Here is an 18,111-nt window from a genome sequence, read left to right as displayed (position 1 = left end):
TTTAGCATCAGTCCTTCCAATGAACACCCAGGATTGATCTCCTTTAGAATGGACTGGTTGGATCTCCTTGCAGTGGTACTACTCAGCAAATCAAGAATTAAAGCCATCTTGATGTCATGGGAAAATGAAATCTCAGTATCAGCCTGATCAGGATTAAAACTTGTCTCCTCCCTGTGTTAGCTGCAGGGTCAGCCTCTGAAACCTCAGTGTGGGAGTAATAGTACTTGTCGTCAAAGGTTGTGGTGAGGATTAAGATGGTGTATAGATAGAGCCTAGCAGTTTGGCTAACACACGGAAGGCATTGGGATGCAGTGGTACTATTAAAAAATATTAATGGTAGCTACTGCATATTGAGTGCTTATTATGGGCCAGACTTTGTTTTAAACTACAAATGTAGTTTCATTTAATCCAACTACGAATGAGGTTGATCCTATTATACATTTCATTTGATAGAGACTTCCCTGGTGGTCCAAAGGTTAGGACTCAGTGCTCTCACTGTGGTGGCCTGGATTCCATCCCTAGTTAGGCAACTAAGATTCTGTAAACCAAGTAGTGGAGCAAAAAAAAAAAAAAAGTCATTTGGTAAATGAAGAAGGTTGGGCACAAAGAGTATAACTGCCCAAGGTTATGTGTTTAGTGAATGGTAAGGCTTTGGGTTGTGTGTGATTGTTATCGGGGCTGTTGAAAAGCACATGGTGGGGACTTCCCTGGTTGTCCAGTGGTTAGAATCCGCCTTCCAATGCAGGGATGCAGGTTTGATTCCTGGTTGGGGAACTAAGATGCCACATGCCTTGGGCATCTAAGCCCACGTGCTGCAGTGAAGAGTCTCAAATGATACAATTAAGATCTGATGCAGCCAAATAAATAAATATTGAAAAAAAGAAAAAGCATATGGGGTTCAGAGGGACTTGTATGGGGACTTTTGGGAGATTGATGACTACTCGATCAATTAATCAGGGTATTCTACTTTGCTGTCTGTGTTTTAATTCTATTCCTATGTAAGAAATGATGGTTGATCTTTCAGACTAGGAGAGCTTTCTCTCTAATTGGCCACTCCTTAGCGTTAATAGTTTCCTTTTGCACTGAACCATGAAGTGAAGCTAGATTAAGGCACAGCTCACCTACAAGGACCTGAACTACTTTATTGCCTCATTTTCTTAAGAAAAATGGTTATAGAGTAACTAAGAACAGTTTGAAACATTCTTGGGGTTTTCAGGCCGGCTTGCCTAAGCACATACAACTTCTGTGGCTGTAATGTGGCTTCAAAGTCTGTGCCATAACCTCTACCCACAAACAAATTGAGTCAGAAGTCTGACTAAGAGTTCAAATTCCACATCTAAATGGCATACTGTGAGACTGGGCTCTGCCTTGTCACCCAACTCAGAGTCTTAAATTTATATATCTGAATACTTTGACACAGCCACTAGTTCAAAAGAGGTTGTCCCTCAAGGTACATGGCACTGAGATTGAACTTGAATTCCAAATTTCTTTAGTTCAGTCTTGTTTTCTATGATGTTAAAAATGCTAAACTATCATTATTTAATATTTAATTAATACAGCCAACTTGTAAGATGGATTTAAGGTGATTTGCAGCAGTAAAATACATAGCTACAAAATTTCAAACATTAAAAACACACATCAGAAGATGTAACAAAAACCTGGAACAAAGAAGAAAGAGACGAGCCAGGACCTTTATATCAGGTGGTTTCTGTAATTGCATACTACATTTAGCTGTGAGTTTTCTGGCCGAGGCAAAATAGGAATCATGTTAAGTTGTTTAGGCACCTGGAATGAAATTACTTCTGCAGTACTCCACTTGCATTTAAGGATGTTTATCAATGTTGGAGGGGATTTTTTTTTTCCTTTGTTTTGGTGTGTTCATCGTTCAGTTGTGTCTGACTATGCAATCCCATGAACTCCTCTGTCCATGGGATTTCCCAGGCAAGAATACTGGAGTGGGTTGCCATTTCCTTCTCCAGGGGATCTTTCTGACCCAGGGATTGAACCTGGGTCTCCTGCATTGCAGGTGGACTGTTTACCATCTGAGCCACCAGGGAAGCCCTGGTTTTAGGGTCTAAGTATTTTTCATTTACCTAGTTAACTTCACTCAGGGAGGAAGCTTTGGGAGAAAGGCTGGTCTGCGAGCATCAGAATTTTCTGGGAAGCCTTAGAAAAATAAAGATTCCTGGGTCCCACTGTGTTGACCCTCTTCAGTAGATCTGAATTGGGATGTAGAGATATATTTTTAAAGCCCAAGGGGCTCTAATGACCAACTTGTTTGGGAACCACTGCTTCTCTTTGCCAGTCTGAGTTTCCCCCTGAGTTACTGGTGAGCTGGGTCAGTCTCTAGCCTGAAGTTTAGATGCCAGTTCCAAGAGTCAAGGTTAACAGTATTCTGTGAACATTCAGGAAATTCACCTGTATTTCTGTCCACAGATAAACGTCAGAGAACCTTTTGAATAGGGACAATTTTTTTCTTTGCAGGGTTAGGGGCCAGTGGAGACTTTGCATCAGAGTTGTTTCAACTGATTGACAAGTATTATGTTTGGTTAAAACCTCCATCTCTGTCAAAGGAGTGGCAGTACAATTTACCATCCAGGCTGGAACACTGTTGAGAGTGAAAGAGTGTGCTTCTGATAGTTAAGCTGGGAAAATAGGTTTGTCCTGGACAAACCAGGGTGTCTTACAGTCTTGGTTATAGAACTTTTCTGCATAGAATTTTTTAACTAAACCAGTGCATTGGAGAAGGAAATGGCAACCCACTCCAGTGTTCTTGCCTGGAGAATCCCAGGGACGGGGGAGCCTGGTGGGCTGCTGTCTATGGGGTCGCACAGAGTTGGACACGACTGAAGCGGCTTAGCAGCAGCAGTAGTCACAAGCACGTTTGCCTGAAGGGGTTAGGAGGCAACAAAAGGGTTTTGACTTGAGGGTGAGGTAATGGAAAAATTAATAGCAGCGAGAAGGATGATAAATGGCAACTGGTTCCAGGTTTCTGTGTTGGGGACAGAGGAGCATGGTGTGGATTAATTGAATGGAGAGTGTCTGCCTCAGCTAAAGCAGGCAGAGTAGTTAAAAAGCCGAGATTGTAGGTGAGGTTCATTTCATGGGCCCCCAGTTTTCAATCTTGAGCCTAGGGATTAAAGGAATCCCTTCTCACTGTCAATAGAACAGGTAATTTTAAGTGTTTAAGTGCCTTTGGACAAGTCCTCTAGGGGAAGCCAGCCTCGGAATGGCTGTCCTAGAGGCTGAATGGTCGACCCTTGAATGGGTCTGTTTCTCTCAACTGCCATTAGGCACCATCTGTAAAGGCAGTCACCTTAATCTCAGTAGAGTTAGGTCTCAGTGCTTGTTTCTTGGCAGTAACTGGACAGTTGAGTCAGAGGCTATGTTTAAATTCCTTTGTTGTTCCCCATTGTTTTCCAGATAAAGTACAGATAAAGCCTTGTTAAAAAGAAAATAACAGAACTCTTGCAGCCAGATCTGTTTTTACATTTCGAGACTCATCCCTTTCCTTTCCCTTCACTTCCTGTGTTTTATCTATGCCAGTCCACGTGCAGTTCCCATAAGCCTGCATGCTCTTTTCTGCCTCCTGTAGTGCCTTTGCACAGCTTTAAGCAATGCCTCCTCCAGGGAGTCTTCCCTGATTCCACCTTTAGGCTCTCATTGCGTCTTTACTTGTTTCTAGCATCGGCTGCTGTACATGCCTGTCTGCCCCAGGAGACTGTGAACTTGACAGTGTTCTCTGCCTGGGGCATCTTGTATAATCCTCATGACAACTTTCTGACACCAGGACAGTTATCACTCCTATTTCATAGGTGAGAAGAGGGAGGCACACAGAGGTGAAATATCCCACTCAGGGGTACTTAGCTCATAAGCACCAGAGCCAGGGTTTGATTCCTGGCTATCTGACTTCAGAAGCCACATCTTAATAAGCTACACTGTCTTTCAGAAAGTACTTAAGGAATGTCTGTCTGATGAGTGAACGAGAGAAAGGAGGTAACAGGAGGGATAAAACAAGTATATGCCATAATACAGAGGAAGAAAGTCATCTTTTCATTTGCGATGGTCAGTGGGTATGCATCCAGGTTTATATAACAGCGTTAGTTATTTAGATGTGCATGCATGTGTGGTCACTTCAATTGTGTCCGACTCTTTGTGATGTAAATTGAAGAAAATGGGTGACCCCTATCATAATCCTATTCTGTGCCATTTAGAAGTGAAATTCAGTGCATCTTCTTTTGTGTTCAGGAGTCTGATGGCAGTGCACAGGCTTTAATGATGCAGTAAAGGGCAGATGTACAGGTTGGCCTTTAAGCAAAGTGTCTGCCTGGCGGGGCAAAGGGTGAGAAAGACTTGAGTGAATTCTGCAGAAAATGGCAGATTGTTCATTAGTGGAAATTGTGCTTAACCCCATTTATTCTCAGGCAGGAAGAGTTGTGACCAAATTGTATGGTCTCTGGGGAAGAAAGCTGGAAGAGAGTTTTGTGGATGTCCATTGAAATAATGGGCCTTTCTCTTTGGAGGAGAGTGTAGGACTTCTCTTTAAGAAGCTGAAGCTGACTCCTTTATGAGCTGGTTCTGATGGAATTTGATGGTCGGGAGGAAATTAGAATAGACAGTGTGGCAGACTGGTTTAAGTGGACGGACTCCAGAGCCACACAGCTTCCACACACCAGCTGTGTAACCTCAGGCAAACTGCTTAACCCTTGTTACTATACTTCCTTCTCTGTGATGATGTCAATAATGTTGGCTACCTGATAGCATCTCAGGAGGATTGGTGAATTAACCCTTGCCAGACGCTTACACTGTGTTTGACACATAATTAGCACTCATTAACTGATGAATGTTGCTATGATTGTGATGAATAGTTAATGTGCAGTAAGGATCGGAGTCCTTCATTCAAGATGGGAACAAACCAGAGGAGACGCAGGCCTTCTCGCCTGAGGGCTTTTCATTTCTGATTTGAGTATTTTATAAGGGAAGGTGTTACTGGGTCCCAGCTCAGCACAGACCAGTGGTGATGGTTAATAGATGGCAGGAGGTACCCAGGCCTTGGTAGGAGTTTGGGACACTCCGGTTCCCTGTGTTGAAGGCCACAACAGATGAGTCTCCTCAATTCTGGATTTGTCTTTGACTCTGACAATTATTTGGGTTTGGAGCTTCTGCTGGTGGCACTGTGGTAAAGCAGAAAAGGAATGGAATTTGGTTAAATGAGAGGATCTGGTTTCAAGTTCAGGCTTCAGCCTTTAGCAGTGTGAACTTGAGTCAGTCACAGCTTTTCTGGGTTTCAATTTCCTCATCTGTAAAATTATCTTACATGTTAGTGGTGAGGTCATCGTCATTATTATCTCAAGTAGCAGAAAGTATGTGAAAGAGCTTTGTAAAAAGCAAGTCCCGTAATTTCATTTTAATCCACTTTTTCCCCTAGAAATAAACAGCTCATGAAAGAATGTCTTTATTTGTGTGTGATTCCATCCAAGTTCCATCTGATGATATTGTTTTATAACTTTCTGAGATTTCTTTTAACTTCCCATTAATTTGGCTTAAAAAAAAAAGACCAAAAGATGGGATGGCCAGGTCTTTATTACTCAGGCTTAGGGCTCTTAAGACTGGTTCTAGCTTGTCCAGAATCTGTCAGGATATATTGAGCAGAAATGCCTCACCTTCAAGACAGTTTAAACCAAGTGCTGGAAATTCCAGAGTTCTTAGCAGCTGAGCATATGAAAGTAAAAGAAAACTCTGTTTTCATTTTCTCAAGCTTTTTGCCCCTGCAACCCCCATCTTATTTTAGTTTTGTGAGTGGTAACATTCCAGGATAGCGATGCTGGGGAAGATGGTTTTTTGATTCCTTTTGAAATAGTCATTTTTTTAAAAAGGATGAAATGAAGCAGCACGATTACATATTTAACAACGCAAGGTATTTTGGATTCAGTCATTCATTGGACACATATTCACTGACCACATACTGTGCTGGTCACAGCTAGGCACCTGAGGACATCACAGTGCAAAAGGCAGACAAATCCTGCCCTCACACTTACCATTTAGTAGGCTTTCAAGCATTATATATAAACAAACTCAGAAAACAGACTTACAAACTTAATGTGATAAGTGCTGTGAAGAAGAGAATGTGTAAAAAGGTTGACAACAGGACCTAATTTAGATTGGAGATCAGGAATGTCTTCTGTGAGAAGGGTCATTTAAGCCTAGAAGTTAATTAGGTAGTGGCTACAGCAGGTGCCAAGGCCCTGAGGCAGGAAAGAAGGAAGGAAGGGCCCTGTAGCTGGAGCTTAGTAGGGGGATGGGACTCATCAGTGACTTTGGATTTTATCCAAGGGAACTACTCTTTAACATCATGAGAATTGGTTATGACAAATGAGTTCATCAGGCTGCTCTCCCTGGAGACAGAGTAAACAAAGTGATGCTTAGGGCCATTTTTAAAACAAGGGGTCTGTGGTGTTCTTTAGAAAAGGCGGAATATATACCAAGTCATACCAGGTCAGTCTTCTCAGGAAGACAAGCAGAAAATGAGAGGAATTTGTTTTTACTGCGCATACTGGGTGACTCAGAGCTAACTCCCCAAAGTTGATTGAAAGGAGAGCAGCCGTACTTGCCTGTATTAATTTTCTTTTCCCAGTGGCTGCATGGGAAGAAGGTCCGAACCTTAGATTGGGGGCTTTCATTTTCTAAAGGCCAGATCTCTGGTAAACAGATGATGGGAAAGCCAGAAAGGAAGGTTAGGAGGTCAGGACCTCTGCACTGGTTTCCACATCCTGCTACATTCCAGTAGAGTTTTGCCTGATAAAGTCATAGCATGTCTTAACCGGAAGGAACCTTGGGGACCAAAGTCATCCATCCCTTATTTTGTGGGGTCCGGGCACTGATGAGGGGAAGACCTTGACAGCAACATAACACTGGCCACCTCAGGAGGTCAGTGTTTCCTTCTGGCAAGGGCTGATTGGAAACTGTGGCTGCTGAAAACTGCATCAGATACAGAGGCTCAGGGCATAAGCCTGTGTCCTAATTTGGTGTGTTGGGCCTCTTCTCTGTGGTTCAGCATTATGGAGACCCTCAAGTGTTCACAAGATCTTCCTCACTGGGCTTCCAGGAGTCAAAGGCCTTTTCCAAGCTGAGGCCAGAACCCTGTGGGTGCTGGGAGCCTGGGTGTATTCTGCTCCCAGAGGGCTTGGACTTCCCATCGAGGAAGGTCTTTTAATACGAAAGTCATGACTGACCTTGGGATGATGGTCCTGTTTTTAGTATGCTGCCAAGTCCCTTCAGTCGTGTCCGACTCTGTGCGACTCTGTGGACTGTAGCTCACCAGGCTCCTCTGTCCATGGGGTTCTCCAGGCAAGAATACTGGAGTGGATTGCCATGCCCTCCTCCAGGGGATCTTCCCAACCCAGGGATCGGACCTGCATTTCTTACATCTCCTGCATTGGCAGGCAGATTCTTTACCACTAGCACCACCTGGGAAGCTAGATATTTTTAGTATGCTGCTGCTGCTGCTGCTAAGTCACTTCAGTTGTGTCCGACTCTGTGTGACCCCATAGACGGAAGCCCACCAGGCTCCCCCGTCCCTGGGATTCTCCAGGCAAGAACACTGGAGTGGGTTGCCATTTTCTTCTCCAATGCATGAAAGTAAAAAGTGAAAGTGAAGTTGCTCAGTCGTGTCCGACCCTTAGCGACCCCACAGACTGTAGCCTACGAGGCTCCTCCATCCATGGGATTTTCTAGGCAAGAGTACTGGAGTGGCTTGCCATTGCCTTCTCCGATTTTTTTTTTTTTTTTAGTATACATTGGTTTAAAAAAATACTTAATAGTAAAACACATCTCTGAGGTTAGTGCTGCTTCAAAATGAGTTTGTACTTTGTTCATCACAATAGTGTCTGTATTCACTTGAAAAATAGTTGCACAACTCCAAAAGAGGCATGATATTTATTCAGGTCACACATAGTGCTCAGCAGGCAGATGGATTTGATGACCCACTGCAGTCATTGGCTGGCTTCTCCCAAGCATGGGAGCCCATAAATTTGGAACCCGTTGTTTTAGAAGCATTGACCTGAAGAAAATCAGCTACCTATAGGGGCTTACCCTAATAGTTAACCTTTTGGCTAGGAGGAACCAGTGTATACTGGTTCATACTTTAAAATATTCTGTGTTGCTTTTTTTCAGTTACAAAAGTACTCTAAGCTTATTGTGAAAATAAAAAATATTACAGAAATGTAATATTGTGAACAGTTTAAATTTTTTCTGTGTGTAAATAACATATTAATTATAGAAATAGGATGTTTCTATTCAGAATGTTCTCTAAAGTGTGTGTGTGTGTTTTTTTTTTAGTTGGTAAATTGTTTAAAGGAAGCAACAAGAGTCAGTGGGAAGAACACTGGGTCTGGTTTAGGGATTGAGACCTGGCTCTGTATTATACTAGTTGGATGACTAGTAACATAGTAATATGCTAGTTGGCTGATCCCAGGTAAGTCACAGATCTTTCGAAGCCTCAGTTTCCTGGTCTCTAAAATGGGGACTATATTGGGACTGATATTTGCCTTCCTTTCTCACAAGGTTATTGTGTGGGTCCAGTGAAATGGTTTATAGAAACAACTCGTAAACCTCAATGTATTACATAACTGTAAGGGGTCAGTATCATTGTAATTTATGATTTTAGCCTTCTTTACTTTTTAAATGCTTTGAATCACATCAGTGAGCCCTTAACCCAGTGGTAACTTACTCAGTGATTTCCTTGGGGGCAAACGGTACCTAAACCTTCTCACTGCTTTTTTTCCAGGTCACTCCCGGAAGCAAGGCTGCTATAGGTAATTTATGTGTTGGAGATGTAATCACAGCCATCGATGGGGAAAATACCAGCAATATGACACACTTGGAAGCTCAGAACAAAATCAAAGGCTGCACAGACAACATGACTCTCACAGTAGCCAGGTGAGGAGGAAATGGTCTCTCATTTCCGAGCACTAGAAGCTGCTTTTGAGCAGGGACTGCCTCACCTATTTCCGAATTCCCTATACCCCCAGCTCAGTGCCATGTGTGGTGTAGGTAGGCTGAAGGTCTGTGGAATTGGAATTTCAAATTGCTCATATTCCCCTCTGATTTTTACAGTGCTTCTCACTGTGTGGGCATCTTTTTCTAAGATACTTGAATTTTCACTTGATCTAACGCAACTAACCAAAATTTTGAGGAAGTAAAATCAATTATATACTGTCAGGTATAATGAAATGAAACCACTGAGAATCTCCTGCTCCCGCCACACAACACTGAGCCCTGGATGCTGCACGAGATAACAGTTACAGAGAAAGACTTCATTAAGCACGTTAGACAAATTGCTGAAAGTTTAAGAAAGGAGAGCTATTGTTGATGAGTGAGAACGCTCTGGGAGTCGTTACTGGAGCAGAGTTCCCGTTTCTCTTCCATTTAGTCTTGGAAGGAGTCCTGTAAAGGCATGGTTTCAGAAGTGATTTGGTTCGACCTGTATGGCTGCTGATTCCTATTGGATCAAGTTTACATTCTTCATTCGGATCTCCTGTTTACCTGTCTTTAATGTCTCATTAACCTTAGCTCGCACAGTGCTTCGTCATGAACCCTTGGCTCTCCTCTGCAAAGTAGCTTTATGGCTTTCTTCTATCTTGTGTACTGGGACTGGCAGGAAGAACAAGTGTGGGGCAGGATGTCAAAGCGTCTCATATGCTTATATGCTTCGGAGCCCTGCCCTCATGAGAGGTGCACTGTTTTATTACTGTTCCCTCAGGAGCACATTTACCCTTCATTCTCCATTTCTATCTCAGTGCGATCTTCTCCTTTTAGACACTTATTCATAGATTGATTTTTTGATCCATTTACCATTAAATTGAGCAGTTACATCTTGTATATATCTGGCCCTGTGCTAGGCAGTCTGACCACAGAAGGATAAGTACAAATATTCTGTACCTGTAAGAGTGAAAAACAAAAATGTTAAAGATAACGGAGAGGAGACCTAGAGCGTTGCTGTGTAATGGTACAGAGACATGCTTTCCAAGTTCAGAAGAGGCACCATGATCAAGTTGGTTGTCTGGTCTGGATCAAGAACACTGGATGAGATAGAGAAGCTCATTCTTTCCTGAGCAGGGGGGGTGGCATCAGGCAGGTTCAAGAGTCTGGAGGAGGCCGGTGCAGCTGGGTCAGCAACACAGAATGTATTGGGAAAGGGATGAGGCTGGATGAAGGGCCAGCAGCCTGGGAAATCCCTCAGGGCTGAGTGGGCAGCTGTCAGAGTAGCAATCAGACATGATGTCATGAGGTTGATGCTTCCGAAAATCACATCAGTGGTAAAATAGAGGGGAGGCTGGGGAGCAGAGTGCTAGTAGCTGGGTAAGAGGGGACACTTCCCCACTCCATTTTTAGTGTGTATTATTTATTAGCATGCATGAAACAGCTTAGCTTTGTCAATCTGTTGCAGATCTGAACAGAAAATCTGGTCTCCTCTGGTGACAGAGGAAGGGAAACGTCACCCATATAAGATGAATTTAGCCTCTGAACCCCAGGTAAGTACTTGCTCACCAGCACTGTTGCTTTTAGCATCTCGAGACATTTCCACTTTTGACACAGCTCAGCTCACCCCTGTTTTTCCTGCCCTGGATGCTGGGGATAGGACGCAGGAAGGGCCCTCCACTGACACGTCTGGGACCTGGCTCTTATTCGGTTCTTCCCGTAAGGGAACTGCAGGAGGAAAGGGCTGGAAAACCCCAGAGCAGTGACGTCAGGGCCTGGGCTCGGCACGGGGGTTAGGAAAGGGATACGGAAGCGGGTGGAAGCTTTCCTGTATAGAACAGAGTGGCAGAACCACGGCAAAAGAGAAGCACTGACTCAGCTCATGATGGACTGCTGATGCAAATGAATTGTGCTAAAGATGGAAAGAAGTTTGGGTCCTGAGGCCTATAGCTTAGAGGACTGCAGGGAAATGTAGTAGTGGACCAGATATCCCTGGCCACCCTTCATCCCACTACCTGGTTTCCAAGAGTCTTAGGGTGGACATGCTAAGTGCTCTCGTTCTCCTTAAAATTACTAAAATTAGTTGCTAGTTCATATTGGAAAATAGAGTAGGAAGTCAATGCACAGTTTGTTGGCCAAGTAGAATTTCCTGGAATGGGAAATTGTCTGGAGATCCCATATTTGGAATCATTAATAATGATTTTATTTATTCTCTACAATGAATGGATGGATTTTCTTCAGCAATAAGGACAGGAAATGTAAAGAAGAATGTTTAAACATCTTTGTAAAACTCCTCGCACTTGGTAGGCTACTTTTCACAGCGTGTCTGTTGGATAAATGAGTGAGTTGTTAGCGGTATGTTAGCAGTCAGTCAATAATGGCTTTTGAAAACTTCTTTTAAAATGGTTTGTGATTGTTATACATTTAGCCCCAATTGAAGATTTGAAGTTTAATTTTTTTTTCTCAATTTCAGACACTTTCATTTTTATGGTATATTAAGATGTAATCAAAAGATAAAATATAGCTAGTTATCTTTTATACCTAAAACAGAAACTAGTATGAAATTGTACATTAGTGTGGGTAAATTAGTGGTTGTATGTGAATGGTATCTTTCAAATGTCTTCCATTAAAATGTCAGAAATGTAATCACACAAAATTTTTCCCATTCATTAATAAAAATAATACTTAGTCCTAACAGTCACTTTAAGGATCATTTTTGCATCTGCCATTTCAAAACTGGCATGACTGTATTATTCTCTACAGCTCCTCTAAGGAAAGTTTATGAAATGGCATTCAGTTTATAAACTGGCAGCTGTGCAAACTAATTTAAAACATGCCACAGTCAATTCCAGTTTACTAGGGAGTTCTCAGCCACTTCATTAAGTTACTATAAATGTTAAGTTTTAATCTGTTAAGTTGTTGTATGTTTTGTAATATATCAGGAATGATTTTGTTTCAGTGCAATCTTTCTAAAATCCTAGCTTTTCATTTCAGGAAGGCAATACTTACATTTCAGTTATACTTTTTATATATATTATACTTGAATTTCCATCTTAAACATGAGTACTTATCATTAGTCTTTTGAAGGTAATTTTCTTCAGATTAAAAAAAAAAACTCAAACACTTTAGCATTTAATTTGACTATATATTTTTTGAATTCCAGTAATTCTTTGTTCATATGAAAAACTTCCCACCTCTCATTTTCCCAAAATCTTCCACTTCCAGTCACTATAAAATAGAGGCGTGAGTAAGAGCAGAGTTCATCTGTAATTGAAGGATCTGTTCGTTCATGTAAGGCCAGCCCACACCCCAGCTTATCTGAGGTCAGGGTAGTTACACACCTAGTTTATATTTCCTCATTATTGAGTTTCCTTGGAGACTGATAAATACAAAGCCCAAACAATGACATCATCCCTTCCAAAAGGCAGGCCCTGAATTAACCGCCTGACTTCTGGAAAGACCAGTATTCACTTGGGGTTAGAGATACTCCTTTTATGTACAAAACAGATACATTCTTGGGAGATTCTCTGTAGAGTGAAAAATCAGAATTTCCAACCTGCATTTACTACTGACTTCCATTGCAGTTGAACGTGGGTTTCTGTGGAGGGAGAAGGGAATGACGCTGGTTGACTGCTGTGGTACCGGGCAGAATCCAGAGGCTAAGAGAGATTAACTTGCTCAAAGCCAAACAGGAAGCAACAGGGAAAAACCTGAGCCAAGACAGAGTATGAGGGCTCTTTCCTGGTGCTCAGCATCAAGAGATGCTCCTCAGAATTGCTACAGGGAAGGAGAAAGGAGAAAAGAATTGCCATCTTGGCTGCCGCTTGTGCGAGAGCTGCAGGGTTCCAGGCCACCCCTTGGGAAGTCTGCTGCTGTTAAAGACCACTTCTTATTTCATTGTCATTCCTCGTGCAGTAAAAAGTTTCCTAAAACTTTGCTAAAGTTATTTGCAGAACTAATTATACTTCCCTTTGGGGAACACACTACGTGTACTGAACTTTTGTCCAATGGGGATCAAGTCAGCTCAGCATAAGGTATACAGGAAAACCTCACTGATTCCAACATGTCAAAGAGGGAGCCTGTGTGAATCATCATAAACACAATTTCATGTTATCTTTTAAGTCAGTGGTGGTGGTTTAGTCGCTAAGTCATGTCCGACTCTTGCGACCCCGTGGACTGTAGCCTGCCAGGCTCCTCTATCCATGGGATTCTCCAGGCAAGAACACTGGAGTGGGTTGCCATTTCCTTCTCTAGGGGATCTTCCCAACCTAAGAATCAAACCCTGGTGTCCTGCATTGCAGGCTGATTCTTTACCGACTGAGCTAAGTCAGTACACAGTGAATTAAGCTGGTGGTTTTCATCATCAATTCTGAGAAAGGATAAAAAGACTTTAAGGTTTAGTGAAGAAAGAGAAAAAAAAAAAGGAGCAACAGAGGATGGGAGCTCTTGGGGCAGTTGTTCTGGGTCTGAGTGTTAACAAGGAGTCTGGGGATCAGGAAGATTTCTGGGAAGCCCAGAAAATACGGCGCACATCATGTTTAGTAGAGGAGCAGGGGTTGACCCAGAATGCCTGTGCAGAAAGCACCTTGCTGAGTCATCAGAAAAGCTGTTATTTTTTTTTCTTAAAAAATGAACGCTAGTTTAAAAACTTTTGAGGGGTGTTCATAGAGTAGCTCTGAGGTGGTGTAGCTGTAGTAATTATCTACTGAGACATGGCAGTCCAGAGTGGAGGTGGATGGTGGGTGCTTCCCCAAATTACAGAAAGAGGGGGATGAGCACAGGAGGAATTTAAAGTCCTTTCCTGCAGCTTCCTGGGCACCGCCCCATAATAGGTATCCCCCAGCCTTCCGTCTTATCAGCTTGGCCTTCCCCCACAACAAACAACAGCTCAGTCATTCCCTGTAGCCTGCTTCTTCTAGTGCACCCAGGCTTGTCTGCCTAGTCATACTTCAGTGTTGACACCACAACCCTCTTATCTTGCTTGTCTAAACCTTTCCTTTCTGGGGAGTTTATCTTTACCTTTTATCATCTCCTGCTCTGCACTGAAGTGATGCCGATTCCTCTCCTCCTGGTACTTAATCCCTCTGGAATGTGTCCCAAAAGGGTGTTTCAGCTCTGACTTGGATCCTGACAGCCTAGGGCATCAAGGGATGTCCTGCCCAGGGGTACTCAGCAGGAGATCAGGCTCTGCTGGACCTCAGGAAAGGATTGGGAAACAGAGCTGGCAGGTGAACCTCCACATGTTCCCAGCTCATGCAATGTCCTGAGTCTTGCTCCACGTCGGGGGGATTTATTTGTCAGAGCCCCTCAGCTAGTTTGGCATTGAATCAGGGCCATCATAGCTCATTGGAACACCTCTCTCTCTGGCACTCCCCCTGGACCATCCACTTAGTGGTACATACCGGACACCGCTTTGATCTCTCCTTTGATCCCTGCCTGCAGGAGGCCCTCCACATAGGAAGTGCCCACAACCGGAGTGCCGTGCCCTTTACTGCCTCACCCGCCTCCAGCTCTGCCCCCAGGGTCATCACAAACCAGTACAACAACCCAGCTGGCCTCTACTCCTCTGAAAATATCTCCAGCTTCAACGACGCCTTGGAGTCAAAGACAGCAGCCAGTGGGCAGGAGACGAATGGCAGAGCGTGAGTAGGCCCATGCAGTCCACCCTGGGTCAGTCCTGGGAGAGGCTTACCACACCAGGACAGGCTTGTGCAGGCAGCATGGAGAAGGGTCAACCACTAGCCCAGAGAAAAATATCTACTTTAGCACTATCTTTGTTTTTTAACTGTTTTGGCTGCATGTGAAATCTTAGTTACCCAATCAGGGGTCAAACCCTCACCCTCTACAGTGAACGGGACTGTCTTAACCACTGGACCGCTGGGGAAGTCCCTAGCACAGTTGTTTCTGTATTCATTTTCCTCGTCTCTGAAAACGGGGTGATACCACCTGCCTTGTAGGGTTGTTGTGAAATAAGAAGTAAGCTATAAAATGTCCAGTTGATTCTTCACTGAGACCCTGTTATTATTCTGATTTCTGTGGTCACTATCTTCTTCCAAGTGGCCATCCTCCTTTCTTGACAGCGCTGCTGCTTCCTGAAAAATTGTTCAGTGTTTAGAGTTGGGGCTCTCTGCTTGTGTTCACCAGCTGATCCGGGCAAGGGATGGGTACTTCATGATGCAGTTTTTGATGAAGCAATGTTTGCTTTTTTCCCTCCAGTGGACCAGTAGAAATGATAAGAAGAAGAGACATCTGTGCCTGTATAAATGTGTGTTCATTGGAACAGATTCTGATCTGGGATAGAGGAGAGCTTGGCCAGGGTGGGGAGGTCTAAGGAGACATCTTGCTCAGGGCTGGGGAGGCCTGTCCCCTTTAGCCACAGCTACCTCTAAGTCTTCATCTAAAGGATCCTTTGCATCTTCCCAGCAGAGGGGGCCCAGTATCAACTCCTCCCAAACTCTTTGAAGAGGAATCCCAAAACACTGGGAATCCTGCAGCCCATGGCAAAGAGCGGGGTTTGAGAATGGAGAGAGAGTAAGAGATGGGATCGGTTCTGTGCGGTGGAAACAGGAGGGACTAGGTCAGGAGTTGTCACCTCATTTGCCCAAAGGTGGCAGCGAAGACGAGGACTTGAGGACAGAGCTCTGGGTGCAAACACGGGGGAGCAGGGCAGCTCATGGGAACTGTTCAGTGCATGCCCAGCCCAGAGGGGAAACCACTCCTTGACTCCAGTCAGACACCACATGCCGACATAGGATTTCCATTTCTGATGGATAATTGCATCAAAACAGAAGTCAGAAAGTTTTTCATCTGAAATCTCCTGATTTTTGGATGTCAGTGACAGTCAGATTTCTTGGAAAATATCATGTGGTCCAAACTTATCTGATCTCAGAGGATCTGTCCTCCTTGGAGCCCTCAGTTCTTTCTTTTTTTTGTTGGTAATTGAAGTATAGTTGATTCACAACCTTGTGTTAGTTTCAGGTATACAGCAGAGTGATTTGAGTTTTTTATCTATATATGTGTATTTAAATATTTTCAGATTCTTTTTTTCATTATAGGTTATTACAAGATATTAAATATAGTTCCCTGTGCTACACAGTAAATCTTTATTGTGTATCTGTTTTATATATGGTGTTGTGTATATGTTAATGCCACACTAATTTATCCTTCCCCTACTTACCCCTTTGGTAACCATAAATTTGTTATGTCTGTGACTCTGTTTCTGTTTTTTAAATAGATTCATTTGTGTTATTAACATGTAAGTGATATAATATTTGTCTTTGTCTGTCTTTGTCTCACTTGGTATGATATTATTTAGGTCTATTCATGTTGCAAATGGTGATATTTCATGTTTTTTAATGGCTGAGTAATATTCTGGTGTATTTGTGTGTATCACATCTTCTTAAACCAATTTTCTGTTGCTAGGCACTCGGCTATTATAAATAGTGCTGCAGTGAACATTGAAGCGCATGTATCTTTTCAAATTAGAGTTTTCGTCTTTTCTAGATATATGCCCAGGAGTAGCTCTATTTTTAGTTTTTTTAGGGGACCTCCACACTGTCCTGCATAGTGGTTACACTAATTTACATTCCCACCAGCAGTGTAGCAGGATTCCCTTTTCTCCACATCCTCTCCAGCATTTATTATTTGTGGGCTTTTTGGTGATGGCCATTCTGACCAGTGTGAGGTGGTACCTCATTGTAGTTTTCATTTGCATTTCTCTAATAATTAGCAATGTTAAGCATCTTTTCATGTGCCTGTAGGCCATCTGTATGTCATCTTTGGAGAGAAATGTCTGTTTAGGTCTTATGCCCATTTTTTGATTGATTTTTTAAAAAATGTTAATTGTATGAGCTTTTTGCATATTTTGGAAGGTAACCCCTTGTTGTTGGTCACATTGCTTGCAAATATTTTCTCCCATCCCTTAGTTTGTTTTTTTGTTTTCGTTTAGAGTTGAAACCCTCAGTTCTCATATTAGCTCTGAAGCCAATTTTGGTGTTCAGTTTCTCTGCAGTTCACCTTTAGTAAGACTCTACCAGGCTGTTAGGGAGATTAAATGGCAAACCCATTGCTTCAGGTGCAGATTAGGACAGGTTAAGGCAGGAGAGGTTCTGAACTACTTAAATGTTTGAAAAGAGCTATTGTGGGGACCCTCTCGAGAGCTCCTTGATCATACTTGATCATATGGTCCTTCTCTCTGAGAAAGAGAGAGAGACATCATGGGGTACCTGGCTGCATGCAGGCCCCTGGGCCCAGCACCAAGAGGGCTCTGTGATTTCTTTCTAAGCTTCACAGGGCCTATTAGGGGAGACTTCTTGCGATGTGACTTGGCTTTGCTAGATGTTGATGGTCACCAGCATTTGCTGTAGTAACCAAGGCAACGTGGCTATTAACACTTCTTTGTCTTCCAATTCTGAGTCCTACAGGCTTGAGATGATGATGATGCCTTTCGAGGTGACTGTGGGGACTTCTGGGGTACCTGAGAAAGTGCCCCGCTGGGCCCCCTAAGCTTTCCATGGCGGACTCTGAAGCGAAGCTTTCTCTCAGGCAGCTCGGTGGGGAGCTGGGGGTGAAGCACCGAGAGCCGTGATCTCCGTTCCTCGGTGCTTTTGTGCTGAGAACGCGACCCTCTTTTTCTGTCCCAGAGTGGAGTGTTCCATGATCTGGATTTAATAACCCAGGAAATGACACATCCTTCACTGAAAGGCTGCTATGCTTGGGAGAAGTATGTGCCTGGGGAGTATTTTTAGTATGGCCTTGGCCGTTATTCTTTCATTTGTGTCTTCTTTTTCTCTCATACTTCCCGCCTGCCCCCTCCTTCCAATCCAAAACAATTAAATCTCTACTGTCTGGACACTGTTCAAGCCTGTCCTCCAGGCCCTGTCCCCTCCTGTTGCAGACTTTTTGGCTGCAGTGGCCTCTGAGTCTTTATCACCAGTCTCCTTCCAGATTTTCTCAGCAGAGCGGGGCCCAGCTTCTGCTCCATCCCGAACTCTTTGAGGATGAATCCAGAAACAGTGGAAATACTGGCAGCCCCTGGCAGAGGAAATGCGCTCTGCATTGGTCTCTGCTTACTGGTCTATTCCAAGAGAGGCCAGGTGTGCTTATCAGTGAAGGAAGAGTCTTGTGCAAACC

The 18,111-nt window shown here is 43.4% G+C and overlaps 1 protein-coding gene across 1 annotated transcript in view; it reads left to right on the top strand.

Annotated features, from left to right (window-relative positions):
• Nucleotides 1-18,111, top strand: part of PDLIM1 (PDZ and LIM domain 1) — a 40,949-nt gene that overhangs the window by 9,557 nt on the left and 13,281 nt on the right. The window contains exons 2-4 of the mRNA XM_055425038.2: nucleotides 8,786-8,937; nucleotides 10,448-10,532; nucleotides 14,422-14,621. Coding sequence (XP_055281013.1) covers nucleotides 8,786-8,937; nucleotides 10,448-10,532; nucleotides 14,422-14,621 — 437 coding nt within the window. The remainder of the gene's footprint in view (nucleotides 1-8,785; nucleotides 8,938-10,447; nucleotides 10,533-14,421; nucleotides 14,622-18,111) is intronic.

This window comes from Moschus berezovskii, chromosome 12 (genome assembly GCF_049115385.1).
Source record: "Moschus berezovskii isolate FMDL1 chromosome 12, NW_MosBer_1.0, whole genome shotgun sequence".
Classification (NCBI taxonomy): Eukaryota; Metazoa; Chordata; class Mammalia; order Artiodactyla; family Moschidae; genus Moschus; species Moschus berezovskii.
Note: the sequence above shows the minus strand (reverse complement) of the source record. Positions and strands in the feature narration are given on the sequence as shown.